This window comes from Falco peregrinus, chromosome 2 (assembly GCF_023634155.1).
Source record: "Falco peregrinus isolate bFalPer1 chromosome 2, bFalPer1.pri, whole genome shotgun sequence".
NCBI lineage: Eukaryota > Metazoa > Chordata > Aves > Falconiformes > Falconidae > Falco > Falco peregrinus.
This window is the reverse complement of record NC_073722.1, coordinates 13,045,247-13,058,145: the sequence shown is the minus strand read 5'-3', so window position 1 is coordinate 13,058,145 and position 12,899 is coordinate 13,045,247. Positions and strand designations below refer to the sequence as shown.

The 12,899-nt window shown below is 37.2% G+C and overlaps 1 protein-coding gene across 3 annotated transcripts in view; it reads left to right on the top strand.

Annotated features, from left to right (window-relative positions):
* Positions 1-12,899, top strand: part of INPP4B (inositol polyphosphate-4-phosphatase type II B) — a 345,506-nt gene that overhangs the window by 251,064 nt on the left and 81,543 nt on the right. For all 3 annotated transcript variants that reach the window (XM_013303957.3, XM_055797014.1, XM_055797015.1), the window contains one exon: positions 5,133-5,241. In XM_013303957.3, coding sequence (XP_013159411.3) covers positions 5,133-5,241 — 109 coding nt within the window. The remainder of the gene's footprint in view (positions 1-5,132; positions 5,242-12,899) is intronic.

Genomic DNA, 12,899 nt, shown 5'->3' with positions numbered 1-12,899 from the left:
GGTTACTGACTGCAGCTCTTGGAAAACTGTGAAGTGGTTATCTAAATTTCTTTTGAGTTCTTTTTTTAAAATAAGTATCAGGAGTGTTGTGCTCATTTTGTTTCTGTGATACCTCAAACAAATAATTAAATGCAGAATATATGTTGACTGAAATGTATTGGTAACCTGTGTGTGGTTAAAAGTATTCTGTTATGGCAATGCAGAACTAATACTGCCATAATTCATACTGACACACTGCACAATGTTTAGTAAGAGTCACGTTGTTCTAGGGCATTGGCTTAATTTTTCATTGTGATCCATAGTGTCAGTGTAGTCTAAAAGCCAGGCTTACCTGTCTGGTTTCTAAGGTGGTGTGGGTATTTTTTCCCCACTGTGCCACCAGAGATGGTGATAGAGCACAGTACATTTCCTCCCAGAGATTGCGGGGATGCACTCGCCAGCCTGTGATGCGAGTTGCGTGGACATTAAGGACAGTGCTACTTTTGAACTTAGTGTGTCCTGTTTCTTAGGAAGCCTTAATGAGCTCAGTGCTGCTTGTGCCTAAGTCAACTTATTCAGTGCTACCCTGTGCCACGTAAGCATTTGCTTAGTGTTAAGTGAAAACATCTCACTGATAACACTGAAAATACTTTGAACTTCTAATACTGTCGGGAAGGGTGATAATTTTTTGTAATGTTTGTGATTCTGTTTAATGCAGAATTCTGTTGCTGCTGCTTGCATATAATTTTAGCAGCGTCATTTACAGATAAAAGATTGTAATGATACAAAAACATATAAGCAAATCATAGTATGGTGAATAATTTGATGATAATTTGAGATCTATTAAATTTGCTGTCACTAGAAACAGGGAAATTACACTCTGTAAGGTTTTTGCCTTATAAATACACTGCATCTAAGCAGATTGTAAAACAGTAAATACAAGCAGTGATTATAGGAGTATTATACTGTGTATGGCTGATGTTCATCCACTTCCAAGTTGGAACACAGGGACTTCTGATTGTCTGTTAGATACTATATTGGTTCAATATTTTGTTACTTCTTTTAATGAACAACAGTGCCTCCAAACATTTTAACAAGATGGGGATTTATAGTAATAGAATATGACAGCACTGTTTTAGTTTAGCTAATGTTTTGAAGTTAATTGATTGTTCAAAAGCATTTTTAGATTTCTAATGACGACAGGTGGTCAGAACCTTAATTTTATGTCTTTTCAAGAAAACCTCTCTGGGAAGAGGGCATTGTATGTTTATTTCCTAAATAAAAAACTGGAATGAAATATTCCATTTAATCACCCATGACTTTTACACTACCTGAGTTTTGTTTTGTTTTTAATGAGTTTTCTCCTTTGTCCTCCAAAACCACTTTGCTTGTGATGTATGGTTAATTAGTGCATAATTTCAAAGGGTACAAAAAGAGATAAATGTTAGAATCATCTTCTGAATTTAGAACTTTGTTTAAATTACAAAACTCTCCCTTTTTTTCTTTTGCTGTTGTTTACTGACCTGAGAATTAGATAACATGGTTTTTGTTATGCTCAATTTTAGAGATTTTGAAGTATTAATAATAAAGAGAACTTGTGTTAAAATCAGGGAATTTCTGCTTACACATATTCTTGGAAGACTGACACCTTAGTTACGGGGAGCTCTTTTCATGTCTTTGTATACAAAATGGGTTCCTCAATATGCTTAGGATATTTTGGTAGCACTATAGGATAAATATAAGAAAAAGTAATTGATAATTGTTATTATGTTCACCTTTAGTTGGATAAATGATTTCTGTATCTATTACATAGCCACCGTCCAATCTATTTAGTCTACAGAAATAAGTCTCATTTTATGAGCACTAAAGAGCTGTGTCTTGTATTAGATATATACGGTTTGAACAGGTTTTGTAGTTGCTAATCATTCTGGAGTAAGCAGCACTGACATCAAGTTGGTCTTTCCCATCTCATGCTTTGCTTGGCCTATATCAAAGGGCACCTGGAATATAACCTGGAGACTGCTGGGGGCGGGGAGAAAAGATAAAAAGAAAGCATGTGAACATTCACAGAGGCGGTCATTAAACAAACTGATGAGCCGTAAAGCTGTCATTAACCCTTACGCTGTCGAATGTCTTGATTTTGGAATGCAAGATAGGTTTTAATCCCATCCCATCTGTCGTGTGTATGCTTTTTTTGTTCAACATGTTCAGTAACAGGTTTACTTTTACTGAACTTTGATTTGGGTTGGTACTGGGTACTGACATGGAATAGAAAATACCTGTGTGTTTAAACTTCTAGTAGGAACACTTTGAGAAAAATATTATTTCATTATAGGATAACTATCCCTCTCCATTTGGCGAACACTACATTTTGCTTTGTTCATCATCCTACAGAAGTTAAATTTATGTATTGCCATAGCTTTGCTTTTGTCCCTGTTTATACATTAAGTGTGGTTGTTTTAAATAAATTCAGGGGACTGAAGATATTTTTATTTTGCTTCTGACCAGTGTGAGACACTCACTGCCTGCTGTGAAGGCAAGAAGGTTGCTTCAAATTTGAGACTGAGCTGTGCTTGACATAAAAATCCCTTAGCTCTTTAAATTGATCTGACAAAGCTTAGGTTTATGGAACTTCTACCGTGTCACTGTGGCTGCCACCGTGTTGCAAAAGCTCTATGCTTTATTCTGAAGAAGTGATGAGCAGTTAGTTTATATTTCTGCATGGTGAAGGAATTGTTGGGTTTTGGCAAGTGTGTAACAGGTGTTAGTGTTTCACTTGTATAAGTAGGAGGTGAGTGTATCTCTGGGTCACAATTAGCATGAAATGATGGTTGATTTAGAGTTCAGTTTCCTTGCACTGTTTGCATTTTCTTTCTTCAAATTCTGAAGTAAGTATTTGAGGAAGGATTGAGGGTTTTTTTAACATCTACTAATTAGTCATTTGGGGGGAGCACACTGATAACATGATGCAGCTCCTATGACTGCTGCATTTTAAGCTTTACCTCAACTGTAAACAGTTGTCAGCAGTAGTCTGTTCGTGAAGTGGGTGATGGTTGTGAGTTCCTGAAACATTCCTGTACCAGTGCATTCATGCTGCATGTCCTTCACAGGGACCTGCATTGATGTGTAAGTGGAGTACGTCACAAGGCATTCCTCCCGAGTCTTGCAGCACTTTCCAGTGTACTGTGCTCTGGAGAGTGGGAATGAGGCTGCCCCATGCCCATCAGCAGGGTTGTAGACATTTTCTTCTTCACCATCCTCACTCTCCCATGTTCACTTGCATGGGGTAGGTGCTCAGCTGTTCTGGGTGTGTCTGTGTCTCAAACAGCTGCCCCTTGACCATGCTGAGAAGAGGCCACAGGCTGAATGAAAGCTTCCTTCTAGGTAAATACAGCCGCCACCACCGCCCCCAGAGTAGCTGTAAGCAGGGTCACTATTTATTTTTAAAACAGAGTCATAAAAAGCACTAGGGTTTAGTCTTTCAAATGCGTTCCTTTAGTTTCATAAGTTATCTGTAAATATATTCAGAAGCCATTATTCAGTTAACCTGATGGGTTCATCTCTTATTTTCGTTTCAAGACAACGCTGTTTTAAGCAATAGAACTACTTATTGTCAAGTACCGATGGAGCTCCAATAGCCCAAGATTATTTATGATGGATACATTTCTATGAAGAGCTGAAAGAATAGGCTATTTAAGAATCTTGAAGCTCACCTTAGGCTAATGAAATTATGTCACTTCTCCTTTTAAGTGGAAATTGAAGAGTCACCATTTCATTGGAGTTCAAATTAATTTGAGCAAATATGCTTTGAGATTCAGCTCTAGAAGTAAAACATAGTTCATTAACTGTGAATCATTTGTACAGTGTTCTTGCTTCTAGGGATATTTATCATCAGAATGCAAGAAAATTTCTATTTTAGGAGAGGATTAGATTTTAATTTACATGGAAAGCTTCCTTGCTGAATAAAATAGTTCACTAAAAAAAAAATATCCTCTAATATTTCCTATAGAAATACATTTCAAGAATGAGACATTCTGACCTGTATTTTTATACCTTCAGTAAGCTTGGGCACAAAACAATTACTGCTTAGGACAAACGTAAATTCTGAAAATGTAAATTTAAACTTTGAAGGGGTAGTTATTGTGGTTTGGGCTGTAGCTGAATCTTCATCTCCGCACTGGCAATCAATCACAGGCAAAAAATGAGATATTGTTTTTGAAAAAGATGTTCCATCTCTCCAGTTCTGTAAGCATACATCCACAGAAAAAGTTCATCCCATATAAATATATATATCAATCAGGTACATACATATATATATATATATCAGGTACATAAAGAGAGTAAGAACAGTTTGTTGTATCAGCAAGAATTTCAAAAGTATAGTTCATTTCTGGTAGCTTTTTGGCTGAAAACAACTGACTTGTTTCTAAACATATATAAAGACTAAGTATATGTCATAGAACAGGGCGCTTCAGTTTAGCATTAAACAGGTAGTTATATCTGGAAGTGGAAGCTAAACAAATTGAAACTAGAAAAGAAGTGGAGATTTTTACTAGTCTGATTAACCATTGGAGCAACTTCTCTGGGAATGCAATGAATTCATTGTCATTTGAAATCTTTAAATCAAGATTAAATGTAGTCTTTTTTTTTTTTTTTTTTTAGGGAAAAAAATAAATGGCTTCACTCAACCAGAAGATATAAGCTTGATGCAGAAATCATTAGCTGTAATTCTGTAAGCCTGTATTATTCAGGCAGGCAGACTATTCCATCATAGTGGTCTCTTTTGACTCTAAAATGCATGAATCCGTGCATCTTAACATGACTACAAGTTAAATAATGAAAGGGGTAGTAAAGTGAAATATATGAAGGGCCAATTTACTTGGCAGCTTTGTAAACTGCAGAGCTAGAATGTTGTTCTACACTGTGGCATATAATTTAGGTGTAGCAATAAATCAGATAAAATTTCTTAGGTGTGCAGGTGGCTGTATGGAAAGATTGATTAGCTCTTGGGCCTCCTTGAGACACAGATTCTCTATTATTCCTTGGAAATAATACAGACTTGTTCTCACGTCTTGTAAGGTAGGTATCATAGTGTTGCCATACCTTGGACATAGACGCATGCAAATCTCTGTGCTTGTCTGTTCCCCTTCCAGATGCTCTGTATGATGTCATCACTGTGGGAGCCCCAGCAGCGCATTTCCAAGGATTTAAGAATGGTGGTCTCCGAAAACTGCTGAGTAAATTTGAGGCAGAAAGACGGAAGTAAGTATTTTTGTAAGTAGCTAGGAAAATACTAAAGTTGCATTACAATGTTATGAACTCACTGAGTAACAAAACAGTTTACCCTGCTGAATACGTGGAATACTAGGTTAAAATCTACTAGAACTGGACAAGCATGCATTCATGAAATTTTTCCTTTATCTTCCCTCCTTTGCTGGACAGTAAAATTGTAGCACAGTTTACTTTCAGTGTCAAGACTTGTTTTAAACACATACTAAAAACTGTGAAATTGTCTTTCCATACTATAAGAAGCTGGAGGAATATCAGTGCTTGAAAACACATGGTTCAGAATGAGATATGTCTTTGGTAATTCTTGTGCTAAGTGCAAAATAGCTATACACAATTTTTCAATAAAGAAACAGCAGCTTAATATAGCATCTTCTTTTCTGACAGCCGTTGGCATATGTGGACAAAAATCTTTTTAGCGTGCCTGTGAAATAAATAAAAAACTACTCTTATTCTTCAGAAAGCCAAAATAAGACTAGGCAAAGAGACAGGCCTTAACTGGAGTTTCAGTTTATTGCTGTACTCAAATGCTTTGGTAACCACTGAACACATACAGAAGTGTTAGTTGTATGTTTTTCTATCTCAGTATTGAGCATATTTGTGTTTGTTGCTATGGCTGTTAAGAAGTTTCAAGCAGCCACAGCTGACACTGGCAGCACCCGCAGCTGTGACTGCTCAACACTTGGACTAACTGTGCCAACCCCATGCAGTCAGTGACACAGCATTCGAAAAGGAATGCAGGAAGTACTGTATGTATACTGATCTAAATCATCACGACACTCCGTAGGAAATGAATCCCATTATAGTTAATGCTTAAAAAAGTTTCACAGGTACATTATCATAAAGAATAAAAGAAGAAATTATAAAAATCTACTGTTGATTTCTCCGTTAACTAGAAGTTGGCATTAATGCTAAAACCAAATAAAACCCAGCAGATACATTTCCTTTGAAAACTTTTTTTTCCCCCTGTTTGTACTGCATGGCATAAAACCCCTATTAAATCTTCTAAAATCTTTCATTTCCCTGGTCACCTCTGGTGATGAAACCTGCTAATGAAGCACGAATATCATTGATTGTTAGACCTACAAATGGACTTTGTGTTAACCACAAGTACCTATTCTGCTGTCAGCAGACTGGTATAGGCAGCCTTATCCCCATGATATGGAGGCCTATGAAGTACGTGTTTCTTGATTGAAAAAATGTCTAAAGACATTTCATAAATTATCTGCAACTTAACTATCTGATTAGTATAGTTGTGATAGTATTTAGTGGGGGTTTATTACATTTTGTAAGAAATTGAAGTCATAAGTGATAAAAAGTCCTTTGCAGTTCCAGTCCTCACAGTGTTCATCTTTCAGAAAATGAACAGTTTCTCATTTGCACAGTTCTGCAGCATATCCGCATTGGCTCAACGTGGTTTCCCAAAGTGGAGGATAGCTGTGAGGCAAACTTGAAATTATTATCTGTGATTTCTGCTCATTGGAGAAAAAAAGGGGAAATGCCTTATAGGGAAGAGACAGTCTGTCTTGAGGTCTTCCTGGGAGAACATGTATTGCAGTATCTCATAGGAATGAATGGATAATACCCTTGTTTCTTAGTTGCCCATAACAGGGGAGAGGAGGAGATGATGGGCCAGACTGTTCTTTGGATCCTGCACAATGTCACCTGTCAGAAGGCTAAGATGGCAAAGGATACTCAGTGCAGCAGAGCCTCTTCTCATTTTCATTCATTCCTATTTCACTGACTCAACCATGTAGACCTCTGGGTTGATAGAGGATTGTGTTCAGGAGCACTGGGTAAACCTTTGTGCAGGTTTTACTAAGGCATTTGAACCTATTTCACAGTGCATACACATCACCTTATACATCACCTTATATCTTCCCTGCTGCGTAGACTTTTCTGCATCCCTTTGAAGCACCTGTATTTTGGTGACTTTGGAGGACAAGATGCTGGACCTTTACTCTGACAGTGCAGTTTTCTTTGTGTTTTTTTGTTCCCCTGGAAGAGCACAAGTCTGTCTTTAGGATGATACAGCCAGAATAACGACATTTACTGTCACGTCAGACTCTTCCTAAAAAAAGATCCTTAGTCAGGCTAACAAACTAAAGTTTAAGCACTGAAAACAGGGGACTGCAATTTTTCGCTAATTGCTTGCCAGACCTGAAGAAAGTGGTCACTTAATGTATGAATTCCCATGAATTAGAAAGGAGGAAACATCCAAAATTCATCTTCTCTTTATCTTTGAGGGCAGCTCAGAGAAAAGTCCACATGATGTTTTTTTATTTCCTCAACGAGAAGAACTTTTGTGAGTCAAAAGGCTGGAGCAAGCAAGCTCTGAATGTGATCTCACTTATTTGAATATTCAAAGTGAGTCTACCTTAAATAGATACATAAAAGGACCATTCTCATTCTTACCACGGAGAAACTTCTTTCACTGTGGCAATGACAACTTTATATTGTATGCACCTGTTTGTTTAGCTGCATGAGGATGCTTTGAGGACACATAGCATTTCCAGGGGCAGCTTTTACAATTTAAATTTTCTGTTGTAGAATGGGAACAGCTTTTCTGTAGGTTTGGTTGAAGGAAGAAGTGACACCTTGAGATATCAGTCAGAATACAAAATGAACAGAAAAAAATGCAGATTTAGCAGCTGTTGCCTTTAGGCTAACTGAGCTGAAGACCTAGAGGAAGATGTGGGAAGAGATTGTTTCTCAAGCCAGTCCTGGTAGCTTTCAAAACATTGTCAGTGCACATGACAGAATGCCTTGAATGCCTTTGACCTTCAGGCTGATTATTAGAACAGTTTATTGAAATATTCAGCGGTGTCAGCATATCATAAAATAGTCCATGCTCAAACCTATACTTAAGCAATTAACAAAAAAAAAAGGAACTGTTAACTGGTAGCAAGGTTATACTCCATCTTGCAAGAGCATAATTGCATTTGCAATTGCCAAACCAAAACATGATTGAAACATAGGTTTCATGAAAGCTTATCAGACAGAAGAATGTGGAAAATGTATCTGAAGATAGCTCTGGCATATTTTCTATTACACAGAATATACATTTCTATGCAGATGAAAGAAGGGAAGGTGGTGTATAATGTTTATTAAAAATGCAATATTTTTCCAATTCTTCTCTCATTTGTTACCACCAAAAAAGTCACATTAAAAGGGAAAAAAAAGTTATTTTTTGAAAATATGATCTCAGATAAGGAGGAGAAAAGTTCTTCTGTCAGGTGAAAGCAAGGCTTGATGGTATGTGATCTGAAGCCAGGTCCGTTGCTTTATAACGCATTCACAACCTGTACTATTCTTTATCTGCAACAAAGGGACAGATAAAGGGCTTTACCACTACAAACATCAGGCATGTCTATAAGGCATGACTTTAGTATGTCCCTTTAGTAACTAGTAGTGAACTTCATAAGACCAGTAAGAACAATGAATGCTATTTTTAAATCTTGTTTAGGCATGATAGTATTTAAATTGAGCTAAATGAAGTATGACGAATAAAGGATGCTAAATCATTGCTGAATAGTAATTACCTGTGTTTACCTGTGTATGATATACATTTATTTTAGAATTTTTTTCATAATGCTGCATTAGTTTGTTCTTTTTATTTTTTTCCTTCCTTATTTCTAGCTAAAAGAGAAAGTCAGTCAGTTGTTCAGATTCAGTCTTCTGTTGGCCTGCACACAAGCATGGATTACTTCTCCTTCCAGCAAATGGAAGGGCTTGTCTTCTCATCAGTCTAGATGGCACACCAAATTATTACTTTTAGAGTTCAGTTGTGCAGGAACATTTAAGGCAGATATTCTGTAAGTTATACCCATACAATGCCTCACTGATTGAAGTGTTCATAAATCTCTTTCGGTGTACATCAAAGAATATTTTCTGATTTAAAATCTAATTTGATGATCTCTGCTTCAGCCAAAACACATAGACTTATGATTACAAGATTTTTAATGCCCCAGTACTAACCATCAAGAAAAACAGAGGTGTCCCACAAGCTATATTAGGTGCTGTGATTTGTTATGGTTTTGTACACCATTTCTGGCAAGTTCTTCAGAAATTATCCTACTTTCAATTAGCACAAACTTAAAGCTGGAATAGTACTGAAAAGGATTTTCTGTTGATCTTTTTTTTTTTTTTTTTAAAGCCATACTAATTTGGGTTTGAACTGTCTAGAAGGACCCTTTTTTGTTTGACAAGGCCTAGATTTTTGGTCAAGGTGTGCTCCTTTGCTAACGTGCTTGTTACTAGAGATTTTATTAATGCCGAGATCTTCAGGGTTCCTGTTTCCAGAGTTTCATAGCCTTCAACCCATTTCCATTCTCTGAGGAACCTGAAATGGTACTATTTCACAGAAAGTCACAGAGATGTTGAAATAGTAATGATTTGTGTTGATCTAATTGCAACCTTTATTCTGAAAGGGAAACCACAGCCTGTCAAGCACAGCATTTCTCACAGAGACATTATTCTTTGCTCACTTCCCATTTTTTGTGTCTCTGTGTATATCTATGTGCGTGTGAGAAGGAAAATTAGACTTTATGAATATGAACAACTTTTCACTGACCATAAAATCAATGTATTAAGGTCGTTGGAAGTTTTGTTGAGAAACTGCCGAAGTTTGTGCTATTCATTGAGACAGAAAAATCTCATCACAGTACTTTCCAGCCGCTAGGCTCTCTGAACAGAATTGCCTGAAGTATTTCCTTAAGCATACACAAAAGAAAGGGGACTGGGGCTGGACAAAGAAGAGAAGGAGGAGTTGGGGGAGATTTGCATGCAAAGGTCGGCAAGGATTGCAAGTTTTGGAGAGCAAGAAACTGTTCCATCTACACAGACTCTAGGAGTGGCAGGAGGAGAGTGGATCCTGGCTTTGCCATTGTTTCTTTTAACACATTTCAGCTGGTGGCCAGGAAGAGGCTGCACTGAAAGGCACTGTTTAGCCTCAGGCTTATGGTGGGGCACAGTACCTTTTTCCTTCTATAAGAACTGTGCTCAGTTACCAGGCATGAAATTCTCCCCTATTTTAAAGGCTGTTTGCATCTTTCCACCGATGTAAGACACTCTAAAACTGATTTGAAGAACTGTGGAAGGCTTTCCCTAGGCATTCAGCCTTCCTGTAGGGAGTCTTCCTAGAAAGATTTGCTGTGAGATTAATGTATCCACTGTGGCATCTGTCCTACCTGGGTCTCTAGAAAGCTGATGATGGGCATGTTGACCTTTCTTTTCACTGAAGCTCATGTCCCATTGCCAGCTGAAGGCATTGATGCAGAGTTATTCCAAGGGTCAGTTAGGAGTGAAGAGGAAACAGAAGAGCAGCAATAGAAGGTCTGTGCATACAACCTTAGCCATTTCTTCAAGATAAGGATTTGTGGAGATTTGGGCTTCACAAGTAAATATAGATTAGACAGAAGTAATAACATAATTTCATTTTCCTCAGTATTCAAAATTAGAATTTCTAAGTTTGCAAGGGAATCTTAGGGAAAAAAATAAATTCGAACTTCTGATCTCTCTCAGGCGTGTTTTCCAAACTTCAGTACTGATCATATGGTTTATTTTTGTTTCGTGAGGCAGTGAAAACTCTGAGGTTTGGGTTGTTTTTTTGTTTTTTTTTATGTAGCAATTTATTTTTAATCATAACTTCCCACTTTAGACAGAATACATGTGATGCATAAATAAGCCACCAAATTGGTATCTTCAGTAATGTCATAAGCTCGAGGTTATCTGGGGCTAGATGTTCATGCTGTGTATGCTTTAACTGTGTTCTTGATGTTAACGTCTGCAGTTTTGACCATGAAAAATGTGAGGTCAAATGTTCATTGTTCAAAGATTTTAACCCAGTCCCAGATGGTGACAATTTAACTCAGTCACAGAAATTACTCAGTTAACAGCAGGAGTGGAGTTACATGGAGTGTCATTAAAAATTAGACATTTAGCGTATTGCAGTATTTATTCTCAGGCAAAAACTTTGTTAATTTAGAGTTAAAATCGCAGATGTAGTCAATGTCATCTTTATTAAAATTACATGACTATGTCATTAAAGCAATTTTAAAACTGAAATGACCACTGGCAGTCCTGTGTACATAGTTAATGATGGTGCCAATATATGGAAACGATTAAGTGTGGGTTTATATGCTTAGTAGAAGCTTTGAAACTTAACCCAGAAGACATTATTATAGAGTTTTTCAAAAGGTGCATGACTAATAACATATTTTACATATCAAAGGTACGTTTTCATAGTGCTGCTGATTTCCTGCACTGGACCTACCCATGTGGCCTTTGTCCTAATGCAAAAGTTTCTTCTTTCTTGTAATTCCCTTCATCTAGTTTCTGCATTAGGACACCTGTGAAACATTTCTCCATATATTTTATCACCACCTACTTCTTTTAAGTAATACTACTTATATATCATAGCTACGTGTATCAGCAAGCTCTAAAAATTATTATTTATAAGGAAACTAATTTAGTTGAATTGGAAGTTAGTAATGTCTTTTCACAAATGTGAAGGCCACAGAAAATCTCAGGGTAGTCAGCCTTAACAGTGTTGAGACACAACAATTAGAAATTTCAGGTACTCCCAAACCTGTTCTTTTTGAAAAATAATTGTGCATTTTCTTGGGGAGAGGGGGAAGCTGCCCTCAAATTCTGAAAGAAACTGAATATTTGGAGTTGTCTCATGCTTTCTGAGGCTCAGGAAATGTTAATATTAGCTAAATAATGAGGTCTGGTAGAACATTCTGAAGAAAGAGTCCTTCTCTTCACTATGTCTTTCAGTTAAAAGCTGTGATTGGCTCTATTAAAATGAGAACTACCCACAGGTTTAGAATCTTTCCTCTTTTCTTACAGAATTGGCTGTAGCTTTTCTGCTGCAATATTCAGTGAAGCTTAGAGCTGTGGGAGATCAGTGAAAATTATCTGGGAATTAAAGGTTGAGGGGAATCCCAGAAAGGATTATGTGCATGGTGAACTTGGTAACAGTGTAAGCCAGATTCAGCCTGCAAAAAGGCTCTTTAATAGAGGGAGAGAGAAGCCTGATGGGGAATTGGAGAAAATTCTTCCATGCTGCCAAGTATCAAGACTTTTAAGACTGTGTCTTTGCTACAATTAACATAGACTGTTACTCTTCATCCCTGCCCTGTCTAGGGAGTCTGACAGCTTGAGGGTTGCAGTGAATGTAGAGATAGATGTAACTTTGGAAGGGAATTTCACTAACAGTGTTGCCACCTTGAAGCCAGAGCTGTGTCCATTTCCTCATTTCTCAGAGGGACGGTGATTTTTATTTTTTTTTTTTTTGCTCAATTTATTAGGACAGACAGTTTATACAATTAATTTTGTTGAAATATTCATGATTCTGACCACTGCACTCATCAGTCTAGCAACTCATATAATGGATTGTGTGTTGGAGACATAGTGATTTTAATGTGGCTGGTAGCATGACTGATCATGGCAAAGCTTTGCTGATTCAGATGCCATTCATTCTGACTGCCTCTACAAGGAATTGTATCTAAAAACGGAGGCACTGGTGAAAGACAGAAAAACAGGATGGAGTATTGTGGAACTTGGGACTGTAACTCGGCCAAGTATCTAAGCAAGAGGCTTAGTTTTAAGATGGCGTGAATCTGTCTGTT